Source organism: Perca flavescens, chromosome 12, assembly GCF_004354835.1.
Source record: "Perca flavescens isolate YP-PL-M2 chromosome 12, PFLA_1.0, whole genome shotgun sequence".
Taxonomy (NCBI): domain Eukaryota; kingdom Metazoa; phylum Chordata; class Actinopteri; order Perciformes; family Percidae; genus Perca; species Perca flavescens.
The window spans coordinates 29,944,494-29,963,681 of record NC_041342.1 but is presented as its reverse complement, the minus strand read 5'-3'; the positions used below and the strand labels follow the sequence as shown (position 1 = coordinate 29,963,681).

Below are 19,188 nucleotides of genomic sequence, written 5' to 3'. Positions count from 1 at the left end.
AAATACAGTGACAGTGGACAACAGCTACAGTTAACCATATGACAGTTAGCATTAAATAAGTAAGTAAATCTTTATTTATATAGCACATTTTAAAACACAGTTACAAAATGCGTGAACACACACACACACACACACACACACACACACACACACACACACACACACACAAACAGCACATTGAGAGACTGACCAAACTAAAACAACCCAGAACACAAGACAGGGATGGAGATCTACAAAAGGCTTTCCTCTAAAGATGGGTTTTTTGAAAGCCGCTTAAAACAGTCCAAATATTTTGCAAATCTGATAGATTGGGGAAAATGATTCCAGATGGTTGGGGCTAGAACAGCAAATGCTCGGTCACCTTTTATTCTGCAGTTGGAGCGGGGGATAACACGCCGAGATTTGATGATTACAGTGGTCGAGAAGTACAATGAGGGACGAGAACATAAGAAATGTGACGGGGGATATGTCATGTAGTGCCTTATGTGTAGTAATCAGGATCTTAGTGAGAGATGTAAGCAGATCTGCTCAGGGTTTATAAAAAAGATCTTTTGAAACTATTTCAATTACGTTTTACCGGTGACCCACAACTCACACTATACAAAATATAGGAAACCAGCAGTATTTTTACTTATTTTTTAATGCAGAGCTATTCAGCTTTGAAATTAACAAATATTCATACATATTTTTGAAGTGAATATTGGATCACTAAATTTCATAAAAAATAAATAAAAGTCAGGTTCAATAGCATATCTTAAAATTAAAACTAGGACAATGTGCCATGGGGATGTCTAGACGCCCATTTTTTAGCGCATAAAAATGTATACAAACAGGAAGGAGGTCCTAATTGCAAGCAAAGCTTCACACTGTTGTCAAATTACATGTCATCAAGTCAAACTGATGTTTTTTGTTATAAAGAATTGCCCACCTGTCACGGAGATAACACAACTCTCATCATGGGACGTAGGCATGGAACTTTGTTCATGTGATAACAGGTGGTAGTATATGGCAATTTAGCAATCTCCTCGAGATAGGGTTTCTACTGTTTCCAAAGTCAAGAATGAACTTTTATGCTCAACATTGTTATCGTCATCTTTTCCTCCAGGTGTCAAAGCTGTGGACTGAAGTGAAGAGAAGATAAGCGGGTCATCTTTGTTCCTCTGCAGTCAAACTCCAATATCACCTGGATATCACAAAAACAGACCAAAAAGGTTTTACTCTAAACACAAGCCCTTTGACGGAACCTCAGTCAACATCAACCAAAGTTTTCACAGAGTGCTTTATCCAACATAATGATCTTCAGTAACTCTCACACTTCAGCAAGGATAGCCCATTAATAGATTCCTCTCATCATCTTGGATTATATTGGAATTTAAACACTTTGTCCGATGCTTACCTCCAGGACGAATCCAGTTTTGGATGCATGTCCATTTCCAACCTAGAAATAGCCAGCTTTTGTAAGTTTTCACTAGCGTTTTTAGCAGCGACACTCCCTGATGATCACAAGGGAATATGTCATTGTGTTTCTGGTGGGCTCCTGTTTCCTGTTGGACTACAGCTCCCAAATCCCCCTGCAGACTCTGCTCCCGAGCAGAACTAAGGCTGGAGTGATGTCAGCCAGGGGAGGGACTGGAGGTAAGACTGTAAGAGCATCTTTCGGGGAATGGACATCCTCAGAGGGCAGGACAAAGCTAAGGAGACACGGGAGAACGAGGGTCCATCGTATTAAACGAGGATGGGTCTGGAACCAGTTCTTTGTCCTGGAGGAGTACATGGGATCTGAACCACAGTATGTTGGAAAAGTAAGTAAATATTGTTAACATCTGAGGTTTAAAGTTTTGAAATTTGTCAGTTTTTGTGAAATTTAGATAACAACAAAAACAACCTCCCATGAATCTTAAGTTTTAGTTTTTGGGGATTTTAACATTGATTGTTTAGATTGCTCACCAGTTAAGGAAGTATGTAGAAACAATGTTTATTAAACAGAAACTGTGGGTGTAACTGGGTTTAAATCTCACTGAATTGCTATTACTTGAGACTTTTTTCTTTAAACCAATAGTGCCATATATTGGATTCAACAAATACAACCAATGGTTGATTAACCTTCATTTGGACATCCCGACTTTAAATCCTACCTTTCCAACCATGAACAGTGTTATTATTAATAATTAAGTGTTATTATTAATAATTAAAAATGATCTTGTTTAAAGAATAAAACAGGAATCCCACAGGGTTCTGTTCTTGGTCCGCTTATTCTTAGTTAATATATAAATGACCTACTACAATGATGTCTTGGAGTAGGTTTCCAGATGAATGCAGATGATACAGTTAAATATGTATCTGTTAGAATTCCCCTATCAGTTTCCACACAGCTGTTATGTCATTCACAGTCCATAGCAGTCCTTACACTCAATGTTAAGAAATCTGTCAGTTTGCTTTTCTTCCAGGGCTCAGTCCTCAATAACTCAGCCTTATATTAAACTGCCATTTAAAATTTCAGAAGCATGTTAAAATGGTGAGCATGGTTGCAAAAGCAAACTTACATACATTTAGACTAATTAGAGAATGCCTACCAATTCATGCTGCAAATAGTTCGATGCACCCTATGATCTTTTCCCATTTAAGTTATTGTGTAACCTCTTGGTCACAAGCAGCATCTACACTTGTGTTCACTGAGTTTGTCTGAATAGTCTCCTTCTTATAGTGCAGTCAGAATGAAATTTGCTAAATGTGTTTGTAAATTAGCTTTTCTTTAATCAGTATTTCACCACAAATCCCATATCCTGCATTTTGTTACAGTTTTTTTATGGCCGCAGATTCCCAGTGCTGTTTTCAAATGTTTTAACCCTCCCTTTATGTTTGACGATGGTGTTTGAGAGGTGAGGATCATGCTGAGGCGGGAGATCTGAAGCCTTTCCTTTTCTTTGTTGTCTGAGTTTCCTCTGTGAAGATCAATAGCCGCACTGCTCAGTAATTAAAGGCAGCATCCAAGGAGAGGAAGTAAGAATGTGTAGGAGATAAAATAATGACCCAAAGGACTTACTCAGGGCAAGCTTTAGACAACTTAGTACATCTAGCCAGGCTCTTCAGTAATATCGACAAAGCCACCAGATGCATAGGGATACCGATAACACACATTCAATTCAATTCAATTCAATTTATAGTATCAATTCATAACAAGAGTTAACTCAAGACACTTTACAGATAGAGTAGGTCTAGACCACACTCTATAATTTACAAAGACCCAACAATTCCAGTAATTCCCCAAGAGCAAGCATTCAGTGTGACAGTGGCGAGGAAGCACATGTAACATATTACACATCCTGCAAAGCTGCATCCTGAATGGTGTCAGAAGCAGTTGAGTGAAAAATGAAAAAGGAGAGAAAAGTCCAAACCCTGCTCAGTAGAGTGCTGGCACACTTTTCTTTGAAAATTATGTCTTTGCTCTTAATACATGGTCATGAATACTAGGACAGTATACTCTAGCTGTAAAATAGACTCAATCTCAGTGATGAAGTACTGAATAGAAAAATTTGAAATAATTGTAAACATTGTTTGGTAATTGAATAATTTGCCAGAAACCCAGTTGTGTACAGCATTAGATAGCTAGAGTTGGCTTCAGGTAACTAATGTATATAAAATAATATACTTTTGGCAGAAACCCACTTAGAAAATAAAAAGACCTCCAGCTGGCAGTCAGAGTATGTGTGAAAGAGGGGTAGAGACCAACCAAATAACCCGGATCAAAACATGTCAATATTACATGTGGCTCCAAAAAAATTGAAATTGCAATGAAAAATGTATTAAAACATTGTTAAATAAAAGTGTGCAAGAGTTTTGCACTATTTGCACTTTTGCTTAAGGATACAGAAGTAGTTAGTTGGGAATGGAGAGATTACTTTTACAAGCAAACGTCTCTCAGCTCTATAGTTCTCTGTTGTTCCAACTAAAAACAGGGAGGAGAACACGTGCAAGGCCCAAACGTCTCTCAGCTCTATAGTTCTCTGTTGTTCCAACTAAAAACAGGGAGGAGAACACGTGCAAGGCCTGAAGAGGCTGTCAGACTGAGTAATCTGGGCTCCACCCGGGTCCCTGATTAATCCACTGTTGGTGCTAATAGCAGGGTTACAGCTTGATTATCACTGCAGGAGGCAGGGCTGCGTGGAAGGACGGTGGAAGAGGGAATCAGATGACCTTATGCCACTTAGAGTTTGAGTCAGGGCTTTAAGTGCTAAAACCGCTGGTTGGATCTGTGGAGGCAGGCAGGCAGGTTTAGAAGAATACACTGAACGGCATCAAGCACAGAATGTTGACAGGCCACATGTCTGGCTAAGACAGCGGATGATGAAGTTATATAAAGGAGGTTGCTGTGGCTAAATGTCTGATTGCATGTCTGACCCCATCTACTAAAAAGGTATAAGTAATGCAGAGTGAGCCAGTCATTATTGCAAATTAGAACACAGACAGGGCGATGCTAAATTCAGCCTGAAGGGGGCCTGCCTTATTTCACAATGCAAGTCAACGGCAGGGTTAAACCCGCAGTCTACATCCGGTGAGTGGAAAATAATCAGGACATTATTATTTTTTTTTCAAACCAGGCAGGTAATAAAATGAAAAGGGCACAAAGCACCTCTGCAGGAATGGTTACTTTACTCTGGGCATCACAGATTCACTGCACAAAGACAGGATAAACACACACACACACACACACACACACACACACACACACACACACACACACACACACAGCTGAACTACATATCCTGAGAAAAGGTTGAGGTAAATGCTCCCTGGATTTCTCACCTCACTGGTCATCTGTGACAAATAAGGTTGTGTTTTTCAGAAAGCAAGCCCAGCGGGACAGTGTACGTGTGTCTGTGTTTGTGTGTGTGTGTGTGTGTGTGTTTGTGTGCGTGTGTCTGTATTTCTCACCCTGTCAAGTCAATGTTGTGACAATATCAGGCTTTATTTCTGCACTTGTATGTGCACTTGGTATGATTAAAACCTCTTGCCCCTTGCTACGATTTGTTTGGGCAGATCTGAAAAAAACCTGCTCTATGGGATGGGCCGAATAGCACTGATCATCCTGGTAATTTCACACCGCGGAAGTTGAACTTTTTTGGATTTGTGCGGCACTCAGCAACCCACAAAGCAATAAACGAGGCTCTGCCTCAAACTCTGTATCCACTTATTACAGTATACATCCCATGGTATGCACTGACCCTAACACATGCATACAGCACCTGTATGTTGATTGTCTCCTTCTCTCTCTTTACCTATTTAAAATGATGTTTAATGGACAATATGTGTGAAGACATGGCATAAAACAGAAATGCATTGGAACATGAAGTCACAATAGGTTACACCATGACTTCATGTTGCTGCAGTCACTGTGTAGACCTCTGATGTTTGTTTGTCTCCCAGCAGGAGGCGCGTGCAGCTCTTAGATATATATCACCTCATTACACATGTCTGGCCCGACCTTTGTAGTGGCGCTTCCATTTGTGCCTGTCGGTCATGACTGCTTAACAAAACGACCACTCCAAAGCATATTGTGAGGTCATCAGCATTCAACAACAACAACACAATTTATCTCAAAGTGAAAACTACATGTGCATTTTTAGATGGTCCTCATCCTTCTGTGTTACACCCAATCAAGAATCAGGACTCAAAGGGATGCATCAATCTAAACCTGGGTAGCTAACGGATCTAGAGACAAATGAATGTCCTATTTTCAGTAAAATTAAACATTACATCAGAATACCAGGTCTCATTTCTGAACTCTTTCCACACAAGCCTTTAAATCTGACTAACTGTAATGAAGAATTGACAAATAGAGCAGAGTGATTAAAGATTGAGATTAAGTGATGTAAATTGTTGCAAGGATGATACTGGTTTGAGACTTGTGTGAAGTTTTATATGATTTATTTATGTTTATGTGTGTGTGTGTGTGTGTGTGTGTGTGTGTGTGTGTGTGTGTGTGTGTGTGAGAGAGATTATTTTTTTTGATGATTTTATGATCAAGATTATTTTGGGAAACGGGGCCTTGGTCTGTACCAGATGAAAGTAGACAGACCTTGCGGTGAAATCTTTGGTCGTCAATCCAAAACGCTGTTGCTAGATCACACTTTGAAACATGTCCATTATTTTGACAATAGTAGACAACCAACTTAGGTACTATTTCATAAGAGTTCAACAGTCAAAAAACTCATCTAATCTGCTACACCAGGACTGTGTGCATGTGGTTCGATCAGATTTGATCAGATTGACAGTGCTGGCAACATAAGTATCCACAACTGTCATTGCGTAGTGTGAAAGACCGAAAATCTGCTTAGGGAGGTTGGTTGGGGAGGTGGATGGGTCAATCAACCCAGGACTTTAACCCAGGAGACCGGGTTTGTGTCCTGTTCTTGGCCCACGTGTCACTGAAACGTACATTTTGTAACTCCACCCACGATATTTTCCTATACCAACATGTTAGTTAAACATACGTCCCGACCCAAAGCGTCAAATAATGATGCAAAGGGTCCCGACCAAACCTGTTTACTGTACATATGACGCCAAAGGGCAAGACGCGAGTCCCGAGAGCGTCGAATTGTGACGCCAAGGGTCCCGACCAAGCACATCTAAATATGACGCTAGAGAAGACTTTTTGCGTCCATAACAAAGGCCAAATGCACCTGACCAAGCATCACTTTTGGACACGATGGGAGTGAGAATGTGTTGATTAAAGGTCCCATGACATGAAAATGTCACTTTATGAGGTTTTTTAACATGAATATGCATTCCCCCAGCCTGCCTATGGTCCCCCAGTGGCTAGAAATGGTGATAGGTGTAAACCGAGCCCTGGGTATCCTGCTCTGCCTTTGAGAAAATGAAAGCTCAGATGGGCCGATCTGGAATCTTCTCCTTATGAGGTCATAAGGAGCAAGGTTACCTCCTCTTTCTCTGCTTTGCCCGCCCTGAGAATTTGGCCCACCCATGATGGAGAGACATCATGGCTTTCAAACGAGCAAAGTGGCAGTTGGTCAAGGCCACAAAATCTGCTTTGCCATGCTTTGCTGTGTTTTGGACACGTGTTTATCGCCTCTGCCATGCTTTAAGAAGCTTTATTATCAACAACAAACGTTGAAAATGACAGCACAGGTAATTCATTTTTAAGCTGATCGAAGCTTTTAGTAAACGGCACACGTTCTGATTTACTCAGTAGTTTACATATTGTTGCTAATGACATAGAAATCAAGTTGTATTGTAAGTGATTGCTGCTGGTGTTGGAGCTTTCAGGAGCTGCATGATTGAATGTTGTGTGCTTCTTCGCCTGCAGCTCCACACAGACATGGACCATGGAGACAGCGCAGTCAAGTACACTCTGTCAGGAGAAGGAGCCGGCTCCATATTTACCATCGATCACATCACAGGCGATATACATGCACTGGTGGGGCTTGACAGGTCAGTACTTATCAATAATTATAAAAATACAGTAATAAGGTGCAATGCCGAGCTTCAAGTAAAAAAAATAATAACTTGCATCTGATAAACCAGAGGGGGTCCTCAGAGTTAGTTCAAATTAAAATGTCTGAAAATATACTATAATAGGATTTCAGCATATTATAGCAAAAAATAAATTGGCCTATTTGTAAAAAATCTATCAAATATTAGTGAGCACACTTTCCTGGTTGATTACTTTGAGTACTGTAATGTAAAGGCATACAGTTTGATTGTTGCGATTATCACTGACGTAACTGTTCAAAGATAAAATTCTGTACTAGGTTGGATGAAACCACTTTGGCTATTATTCTCAAGAAGCCCCGGGAAAAAGCTGAGGGCAGGTGACAAGATGTCACAAATGAGTAGTAGACAATAATAAAATTACTTTTATTATTGTCCCAAAACCTTTTTTTCTGTCCTGAAACCTCTATGGGTAAAGATTAGTTAAATTTAGGTGAAAAAAAACTTGGTTATGATTTTTGGATAGATCACAGTCACACTATGGTTAGATTGATTAGAAATTATTAGAAAAACACTCCATAGTTAATTTTGGCATCATAACATGCTACTTCTGCCTTTGCTTTGCTCAAAGACAAAAGTAATTATTAATGATAGTTATTTATGAAGAAAATGTAAATTTAGAAAAATCATGTTCTGTTTATGGATTCAATGCTCATTCATTTAGGTATTATATTGTCTGATCGGAAAATATATGGAAAATAAAAAGAATATCTGTGAAACCCACAGTGTGGGCATTAGCACAAGCTGACACCCAAACCATGTGGACACCTAAGTACCATCTAACAGATATCTTAAAGCATCACTTCATAATCATCATGTAGTCTCTGTTGGTTAGACATACAGTATTATTAGATAGATAGATAGATAGATATATAGATAGATAGATAGATAGATAGATAGATAGATAGATAGATAGATAGATAGATACTTTATTGATCCCCAAGGGGAAATTCAACATCCGTGCATATATATGAGAATATGTAATCTGGGATATTTTACAGGGAGGAAAAGTCCTACTACACATTGAAGGCCCAGGCTGTTGACATCCACACAGGCGTGCCTCTGGAGCCCCAGTCTGAGTTCATCATCAAAGTGCAGGACATCAACGACAATGAGCCACGATTCCCCGATGGTCCGTACAGCGCCAGTGTCCCCGAGATGTCTCCAGCAGGTAGGACTGCCAGAGGTTGAGACGAGGACTAATCTTACATCAAGCCTCTCTTAATATATCTAAACTTTATCTTCTATACCACGTTTCAAACTCAAGGCCCGCGGGCCAAATCCGGCCCCTCGCAAATTTTCATCCGGCCTGCATATCAATTCAGGTTCACAATCAATTTTAACCGCATAGTGGTGTGCCAAACCAAAAGGACAGGAAACTGTTTTCAAACTGCAACTGCAGAATTTGTGTGGTAGCCTACTTTAAAAATGTAAGTTTTGCTTGATTTTTTGAATACTGTATAATGGCTGTGGAATCTTTTTGATGACTTTTTAGAGCTTTATGTGGACCAAATTGTAAGTGAAAAGGCTATATGAGACATGCCATAATACAGTCAAAATTATTTGACTTTTTTGATTTAATAAAAGCATGTCAATTAACTATACATGTCTGGCCCTTGATGTGATTCTTATTTTCCAGTGTGGCCGTTAGTGAAATTGAGTTTGACACCCTTGTTCTATATCGTTGCTGATGGGCAGAAACCTTGTATCTCCACATTTCGCCATTTCAATTGTTTTTAATAAATCAATGCTATTGGTCACCCTTCACGTCTCTCTGTGGGTTTTAACAGTGAATTCATTCATTAATTTCCTGAATAGCAACATGTTGGGGTTTTCACCCGACAGCGACGATGTGTAATTTTATCTTCTTCATTAAAAAAAAAAAACTTTTACTGACCTAAGTCAATTTCCAAACAAAAATGTGTTGCAAAATATAAAGTATTATGTATCCATCGGATGATGCCTTTGACAATGAGAATGAATAAGAAGCTGCAACATTCACTGGGAGAACTTTTCTTTGCTTTATAATTGTACTGTAGGTATTAGATATTATCATCAAAACTGAAATGAATAGCACTAGAATCCATTAAGCATCCAAAGTACAAATATTAACCCCTCTGAAGCGTGTCATCCAACGGGAGTTTTACCGCCGGATAAACGTGGACCTCCGGTTACTGCTGCCATTCATCTGCATGTATGGTAGAACAGAAAATATTCAAACTTTCCCTTAAATTACCAGCTAACGCTAGCAGTAGCTAGCTAGCTTGGTTAAATTTGTTTGTGACACGGTGTCAGACTCAAAGTCAGTTGAAAGTCTTCTAGTATTCTTCACTACACCGGACGTTTCCGAGCCCCTAAAACAGAGCCATCGAAAAACCCTGCTGCCTCCGTTTTTGGTTTGAAAACCCCGGGGTTGCTTTGTAGTCTGGACGGGCACAAACGGAGACCTTTGGAAGCGATGACGCACGTCAGTCAGTCTTATCAGTCAGGTAGCCTTACATACCTTTCAGTAACAGTTCCACCTTGTCTTCAGTCCACGGTAATAAATCCCTGGTCTTACTTTTCGCCATGGTTGTTGCTTCTCCAAAGCATTTTCTGTATTTTCAATTTATACGTCCATGATTTTCAACTGCAGGTAATCCAGAAGGAGGCCAGGGGTCACAAGCCACAGAACATTTGACTGGGGCTTAAATCATTGCTTATAATACCAAATTCGTTGACCGGCATGATTTTAGAAAATAAATAGAAATTAAACGTATAATCTTAAGCATTTTAACCCTTTTTAACCTCTATAAACTAGTAACAGAATTGATTTATTTGCCATACATGTAAGGAGGAGATGACATCATTATCCTTAGGGCTCAACACTAGAGGGAAGAAAACAGTGATCATAAAAAAACATTTCAAACTGCACACAATTTGGAAACCAGACATTATTCATTTTAGAATCTTTAAATTATATAATTGTGTATTTGTAAATAAATGTTGTCTGTAACCAAATGTCCTCGTAGCAATTTTTTAAAAGCTGAAAGTCTATACATTGCAGGCTAAAAACCCATCTCTTCTGACTGCACCTTAGCTAAGAAGATATTAAATGATATAAAAAAAATGGCTCTTACATGTATATTCCTTGCTGTTCTGAGTTTGTACCTTCATGGTTAAATGCACTTATTGGAAGTCGCTTTGGATAAAAGCATCAGCTAAGTGTAATGTAAGGAGGAGCTGAAATGATTTTTCATGTGCTTATGGTTTGTTGGACTAAACTATACAACTGAAATTCATATACAGAATTTTATTTTCCAAGGCTTTTGGTTTGGCTCAGTTCTGGGTTCAGCTTGGATTTATCAAGTTGTATCTGCTGCTCACAACACACACACACACACACACACACACACACACACACACACACACACACACACACACACACACACACACACACACATGCTAAGCAAGACTTAGTGGCCCATCTGTCTGTTAAATGCCTTTACTGAGGGGTAATTTAACAGTCAAGGTCTTTAGGCTTTAAGCTGTTAATGCTTCAGCTGAGGTCCAAAGTGCTCTAATAGAACACAAGTGTGACCCCAGTATGTCTCTGTTGCAGTGAAATACAGCAGCAAACTGTATAGCGGATTAGATATGGTAGGAAACCGCACAAGTGTCCACATGATGAAAACATAAAACATAATCCTATCTATGAGAAGTCGACTTCTAAGAATAGAAAAGCTCCTGTTTGCACAGTTTTCTGACTTCTCAAAGAGAGTTTTTAATATGCTTTGAATATGAGCCTCAAACTACACAGGTTCACTTATTTTGTTTGTGTCAAGGGCTGATACTTTTTCCAAAACATATGCATTTATATACATAAGTGTAGCTGTCCAGCTCTATGCTGTTTCGTAAAGCGGCACCCCACCAATTTTACACATGAAGCTCGGTTAACCCGTCATGTGGAGATGACTACTGAACTTGCTGATAAACTAACTAGTTCCTATTAGTTACATAATGGTATAATCATAAGCAGAAAATATGCTCTGTGGCAAACAAAAGTTGGGTACTTACGGAAGTCAGAATTCAGACTTTTTTCTCTGAATTCTGAATTTAAACTTTATGTTATAAGTTTAAACTCAAATACATTTTTCACGTGTCCCTAATCCTCCTCCGTAGATACTTACACGTTCAGAGAGTGAGATTCATCATTTTAAGAGTCCAAATCTGATATTGACTGTATTGTTTGTTCATCCTGGCATTGTCTGATTTGCAACACATACAGTACAGGCCAACAGTTTGGACACACCTTCCCATTCAATGCTTTTCCTTTATTTTCATGACTATTTACATTGTAGATTCTCACTGAAGGCATCAAAACTATGAATGAACACATATGGAATAATGTACTTAACAAAAAATAACTGAAAACATGTCTTATATTTTAAATTCCTCAAAGTAGCCACCCTTTGCTCTGATTACTGCTTTGCACACTCTTGGCATTCTCTTGATGAGCTTCAAGAGGTAGTCACCTGAAATGGTTTTCCAACCGTCTTGAAGGAGTTCCCAGAGATGCTTAGCACTTGTTGGCCCTTTTGCCTACACTCTGCGGTCCAGCTCACCCCAAACCATCTCGATTGGGTTCAGGTCCGGTGACTGTGGAGGCCAGGTCATCTGGCGCAGCACTCCATCACTCTCCTTCTTGGTCAAATAGCCCTTACACAGCCTGGAGGTGTGTTTGGGGTCATTGTCCTGTTGAAAAATAAATGATGGTCCAACTAAACGCAAACCGGATGGGATGGCATGTCGCTGCAAGATACTGTGGTAGCCATGCTGGTTCAGTATGCCTTCAATTTGGAATAAATCCCCAAAAGTGTCACCAGCAAAGCACCCCCACACCATCACACCTCCTCCTCCATGCTTCACGGTGGGAACCAGGCATGTAGAATCCATCCGTTCACCTTTTCTGCGTCGCACAAAGACACGGCGGTTGGAACCAAAGATCTCAAATTTGGAATCATCAGACCAAAGCACAGATTTCCACTGGTCTAATGTCCATTCCTTGTGTTTCTTGGCCCAAAAAAATCTCTTCTGCTTGTTGCCTCTCCTTAGCAGTGGTTAACAGCTACTTGACCATGAAGGCCTGATTCGCGCAGTCTCCTAGAACAGTTGTTCTAGAGATGTGTCTGCTGCTAGAATGGCTGTGGCATTCATCTGGTCTCTAATCTGAGCTGCTGTTAACTTGCGATTTCTGAGGCTGGTGACTCGGATGAACTTATCCTCAGCAGCAGAGGTGACTCTTGGTCTTCCTTTCCTGGGGCGGTCCTCATGTGAGCCACGTTGTAGTGCTTGATGGTTTTTGCGACTGCACTTGGGGACACATTCAAAGTTTTTGCAATTTTCCGGACTGACTGACCTTCATTTGTTAAAGTAATGATGGCCACTCGTTTCTCTTCACTTAGCTGATTGGTCAGTAAAAGTTGTCCAATAGGGCTGTCGGCTGTGTATCAACCTGATTTCTGCACAACACAACTGATGGTCCCAACCCCATTAATAAGGGAAAAAATTCCACTAATTAACCCTGACCCTGGCACACCTGTGAAGTGAAAACCATTTCAGGTGACACCAATGGTTTGCAGCGCTATCAAAAAAGCAAAGGGTGGCTACTTTGAGGAATCTAAAATATAAGACGTGTTCAGTTATTTCACACTTTTTTGTTAAGTACATAATCCCATATGTGTTCATTCATAGTTTTGATGCTTTCAGTGAGAATCTACAATACAAATACTCATGAAAATAAAGAAAACTCATTGAATGAGATGGTGTGTCCAAACTTTTGGCCTGTACTGTATAGAAGACAAAAGTCAGATTTTCTCTAAAGCTCACTGTGATGGCATTAAACCATGCTGACGCCTAAAATACCATTTAACAGATGTAAGCCTGGTGAAGAGGTCATCAGTTTATGCAACACAAAGTCCATCAGTCCGCTGTGTTTTGTGCACAATAGTGCAAGATACCATATGCAATGAGCCACACAGTAACCACATTTGCAGTTAAAACGATGCTTTAGTAGGCTACAATAATTACCGTAGAGATGTAGTAAATTTTGTTGCCGTTGGAATTGTGGATTCAAGTGTGTATGCATCACATTCTCACTCCCAGTGCGTCAAATAGCGACGCTTGGTCAGGTGCCTTTGGCGTTTGTTACTGACGCAAAAAAATCTCCTTTAGCGTCGCTAAATCACGCTGGTCGGGACTCTTGGCTTCACTTTTTGACACTCTAGGTCGGGACCGATTTAAAAAATGTACGTTTGACGTGTAGAACAAGAACGGGACAGTTAGGTTTAGAAAAAGATGGTGGGTGGGGTTACAAAATGTACATTTCAGTGACACGCGGGACAAGAACAGGACTCCACGATGAAAGTCCTGTGTTGTTTGACCCATCCACCACCCCAACTAACCTCCTTACGCGGATTTTCGGTCTTTCATGCTACTCGCTACCGTTGTCGCTCTTAACACTACGCCATCTTACAGCGCCGCGGTCGATCTGCTGCTTTCCCCGGTTGAGTCCGGTCTTATAATACATTCATGGGTGCATCCCATACAGACGCTAAAGTGTGATTTTTGCTTCGGTATCCGACGCTGAGAGCCACTCAACAAGCGCCAGTATTTAATTATTAGTATTCATTTATTGTCGTTATTTGTTTGTCTACTGTTTTTGTTCTTTACATATTCAAAATAAACACAATCAATCAATCAATCAATCAACTTGTGTATGTGTGTGTGTTTGTGTGTGTGTGTGTGTGTGTGTGTGTGTGTATGTGTGTGTAGGAACCTACGTCACACAGGTGACCGCCACAGATGCAGATGACCCAACATATGGCAACAGCGCACGCATCGTCTACAGCATCCTGCACGGCCAGCCATACTTCTCTGTGGACCCCAAGACAGGTTAGAAGATTGCGACATTTACGTAATGTAATGCCGTCTTCCATTACTTCCAAACCATGAGTTATTCATATTCATCCCCAGTTGTATAACAGGTCTGTGACTTTTGCGTGAACCCTACAGCTCACAGTGCCAGCTGTCTAGAAAAGCATGAAATTCAACCGGTCATGACACACAGCAAGAGGGTTCTCAGAGTGAGTTTCTCCTCAGGCCTGCACCTGAATGCTAAAACCTGCACTAAAAAGGGACTCAAACATTTTCAGTCCTTTAAACAGACATCTAAACCGAGCAGTTATGACTCTGAACATGTAGAGTCATGTTTCATTTTCCCCCTGAGGAGCAGCACTTGTCACCATCCTGCCTCTTTCGAAGTATAGACAAGATCAAATATCAAGGTATGAAAGGAATGAAACAAAGGTGGTTTAGCTGGTGTAAACGGCAGCAGAATGTTGGAAGCCATCAGGGTTTGCGCAGGGTCTTAAGAAGTCTAAAAAAGTTTAGTCTATAGTGATGACATTCCAACGGAAATTCTGCCGGATGTCCCTTATTTCAGCCGGATATCCGTTACCTTCCACTTTCTTTGTGTTAGCATTTTAAACTCCGGTGGATTTCTGAGGACTATGGTTAACTTCTCCTCAGATCTCTGCAGGGTAAATCCAGACAGCTAGCTAGACAGATCTGTCCAATCTGAGTTTTCTGTTGCACGACTAAAACTATTTTTGAACGTGTTCCACAAAAACAAGTTCCTTCCCGAGGCTATTTTGCAGAGGCACCATCTGGCGCTTAGCACCGCCCAAGACGATTGTGATTGGTTTAAAGAAATGCCAATAAACCAGAGCACATTTTCCTCCCATCCCGGAATGCTGTGTGGACTAGCCAGACCCTCCTCCGCAGCACTGTGGAGGTAGGTCTGGCAATGCAAGACTAAATAAAAAGTCTTACATTTCAAAATTAAAAATTTAGGCCTTAAAATGTCCTAAATTCGCTGAATTCATGTGTTCTAGGTCATTTTAAACAGGTCTTAATTTTCCTACGTCCATGTAACGCTATCTCTAAAGCTCATTGAAATGCTCCTGCAGCGCTTTAGAATGTTTTTTTATTATTCCGTATTCCGGTGTTGTAGTCCTTTCTTTCACTAGTCCAAAAATAATTTGCTGTATTATGACTACAAATGAGACCAACATGCAACTTGTATTGCAGCCAATCAACTGTATTATTGGTGTGAGTCTCTTTCGGATTGTACCACAGACATGAAATGGATTTTATTCTTTAGCTATGATGAAGTACAAGTTTAGTGATACCTGGCTTGAAAGAACCAAATTTAGAGCTTGGTTAAAGCCAGCTGCTAACAACTTATTTGAATCCTAGTTCTTCTTATGCATGAAAGCAATTCAACTGGGAACATTGAGTGTACACACGATGGACTCTCATGTAAAAAGTGAGATCTTTTTTTTAATATTGTGATATACTGTAGGTCTTTATTTGTTCAACTAATTTTGGAATCTGAGAATCACAGATCATTGATGCACATTTACCATAAACCAGTATTAAACAACTGTCAAAAAGTGTAAAGAAATGTCGAATCACTAGGGCCCGGGCACGAAAGTACCAGGGGGCCCAATGGTCCCTCATTGCTTAATTATTATTAATAATTATTTAGATTGAAGAATCAAGTGTTTGTTAGCTAACCTTAGTAGCATTGCCACCACTTCCTGTGGTGGTTTTACGGTAAAAGCCTACCACTGCCTTCACGACATTATAAGCAAGTGCTTGATTAGTAACGTATGAACAGTGCCTTTGTCTTAAATTAAATTTGTAATCATTTATCTATTTATATCTATCATTAAATATGCATGTACTAAATGTGCAACAAATAGAGGGAAAAAAACATCCTTAGGTATTATTTATTATGCATTTAACAATCAAAAACTCATCAGGACTGTGTAGGTGTGGTTTGATCAGATTTCATTGAGAGTGGCCTGGCACAACAACCCCACAACTGTCATCAGATGTGATTCAAATGTTGGTAAATCCTGACTGAGACATTTGACATAAGAGGCCCAGCAGTACATAATGCACATTACAGATAATAAATAACAGATAAGGTATTGTACACTCCTGATTAGTTAGCAGCCTTAGTAATAAATAGATAAATAAATAACTTGGAGGTGTAAACATTGGTCTGATAATTTTGGACATGAGACTAGGAAACTAGGAACCATTTAACAGTTTTACTGCTAGGGGGAAGAAACTGTTCTTCAGTCTACTAGTATGGGCTTGTATGGTCCTGAATCTCCTCAAAGAGCCTTCTTTTCTTTTCTTTTCAGTATTGTAGTTACTTTCTATTTTAATTGGAGTAGGGATTGGAGCGTACCCAGATTAAGCCCCTCTGAGTTTTTCTTTTCTCATCTCTCCATCACATCTTTTATTGATGATGTGTATTTTAATCTGAAGCAATTGTATATGTGTAAATCAATAAGCTAAACTAAAAGGTGGTGGGCAGGGTGGGTCGGGTCACGGTTGATGTTAATGGCCTTGCTTAGGCTGGTGCACAGAAATACATGACATGTGTCTTTTCCCAACCAAGTCCCGCCTACTTCAAATCACTGAGAAGGGCACAGACAAAACAACCCCTTTTTTAAACCCCTCCTCCTTCTCCAGGAGTGATCCGGACAGCTCTAGCCAACATGGACCGCGAGGTGAAAGGGGAATACCAGGTTCTTCTCCAGGCCAAGGACATGGGCGGTCAGCTGGGGGGGCTAGCCTCCACCACCAACATCAACATCAGCCTCAGCGACGTCAATGACAACCCACCGCGCTTCGCAAAGAGTAAGGACAGGTCTCAATAATGATGTCTGATTGGTTGATTGGTTGGTTGGTTTGTCTATTAAAGCTATAGTTCGTAGTTTCAGTGTCCCCCATGAGGAATTCTAAGTAATGACAATAAAACTCTTGGGCGCATCCGCATGATACAAGCCTTCCGTGACCGCGTCTCGCCCCCCACACCCCTCCTCCACACAGTTGCTAGTAGCCAAGGAGGACAGGGAGGATTAAAAAAAACATGACGCACTCTTCAGAAGAGGTCATTATCTTCCCTTAAGTTTCTGCTCGCGAAAGTCACCGGATGCCACAATCTTCTGAGAAATCCAGAGCTTGTGTGGAGCTGATAGTCTTAATTAGCTTTGTAGCAACTCATTTAGCGATGGCTTGAATGTAACGGACATTAATACCAAAAAGTTAAGCACTAAAGCTTTAAGATGAATGAATGAAATCAATCTCTACATATATATTTCTTAAATTGCACTTAATTGCTTTTTTGCTCTCTGTCATTCTGTCAGGTATTTTCCATCTGCGGGTGCCAGAGTCGGCAGCTGTTGGCTCAGCAGTAGGCCGAATTCGAGCTCACGATCTGGATGCTGGCAGCAATGCACAGGTGGATTATGCCATTGTTCCAGGAGATGAGGGCAACATGTTTGATATCATCTCTAATGGCCAAAGTCAAGAGGGAGTTGTAGTCCTGAAAAAGGTACATTCACTCATCATCAGCTGCACATTATCTGATATTCATGGTGATCCCTTGGGTTAAGTTTTGTAAAAAAAAAAAGAAAATGGCCTGGTCTCAAATAATATCTGGGAGCATATTGGGGCCGCAAGGGTGTAACATTAGTTTGAAAAGTGTGGGGGTGGGGGGACAAAATCTTTTTTTTATTTGAATCCCATTTCCTGCATTTCTACATATATTTAGGAACTATTGTGATACAAAATCCAGGGAATAATTCAGTTGCCTATAATGATAAATTCTTCCAGAAAGAATAGTACTATGTATAAGAAAAAGATATCTTACTTTCTTTATTGTTTGAAATAGGGGCTGATCACTGAGACTTGTAAATAAAATAACATCAAACCAATTTGAAAGTAGGGGGGACACAAACTAGATTTTAAAAAGTGTGTGTGTGGGGGGGGGGGGGGGCATGTCCCCCCTGTCCCCAGTGGAAATGATGCCCTAGTTGGGACCAATATCACCATTATGTGCCAACTTGTGGTAATTAGATTGTGACATGTTTTTTTAATGTAGCAACATTTGATATGTGATGCTATGAACCAAGCCTGTGATGGTTTTCTGTCATTGTCTAGGATATTACCCCCCAGAGATTGGTAACATTGTACATTATTTTCATAAACTAAATGATTGACCGCTGATGGGGACATGTGAGTGTGCGTACCTGTTGTTGTTTTCGGCTGGGCTCGGCTAGCTCCGCCACTGCTGCCGCTCCTCTCAACTGAATCGTCTCGCTCTTATTCATTCCCGTCCCTTGACATAAGGTCATTTAGTTTACATTGAAGCATGTTGATCAAACTTAACATACGTGGAGCAAAAGAAAACCGTTAATCAATCAGGAAAACAGAGTGTTGCCAGTGCCATCTGCCATGACACGTCCACACCATAGACAATAAAAGAATGGACACAGTGACGCCTTAGACTTCGACGAAGACCAGTGAAGTGAATTAGAAGCACTTTTCTGGTGATGAGGCTGATGACGTAGATGTGACGTGAGCAACCTGTCTGAAAAGTTGTAAGTCTTCTGGTAGCTGTGCCAAGAGAAATCTCAATCATTCCCAATCTTACAGAGACAGAGAGCGTAGGTATATGCAAGGAGATAACATAGGCACAGACTAAGTATTGCTAAATAAAATGCTAGTTAACATTAGTAGTTAAACTTAAACAGCTAATGTAAGTCGAAACTGCCT

At 40.3% G+C, this 19,188-nt stretch overlaps 1 protein-coding gene across 1 annotated transcript in view; it reads left to right on the top strand.

Moving 5' to 3' along the window:
- Positions 1 to 1,496: 1,496 nt before the first annotated feature.
- The window catches only part of cdh12a (cadherin 12a), a 60,448-nt gene continuing 42,756 nt past the window's right edge, over positions 1,497 to 19,188 (top strand). The window contains exons 1-6 of the mRNA XM_028594357.1: positions 1,497 to 1,802; positions 7,325 to 7,449; positions 8,511 to 8,680; positions 14,323 to 14,442; positions 17,101 to 17,268; positions 17,778 to 17,965. Of these exons, the coding sequence (XP_028450158.1) occupies positions 1,497 to 1,802; positions 7,325 to 7,449; positions 8,511 to 8,680; positions 14,323 to 14,442; positions 17,101 to 17,268; positions 17,778 to 17,965 (1,077 nt within the window). The remainder of the gene's footprint in view (positions 1,803 to 7,324; positions 7,450 to 8,510; positions 8,681 to 14,322; positions 14,443 to 17,100; positions 17,269 to 17,777; positions 17,966 to 19,188) is intronic.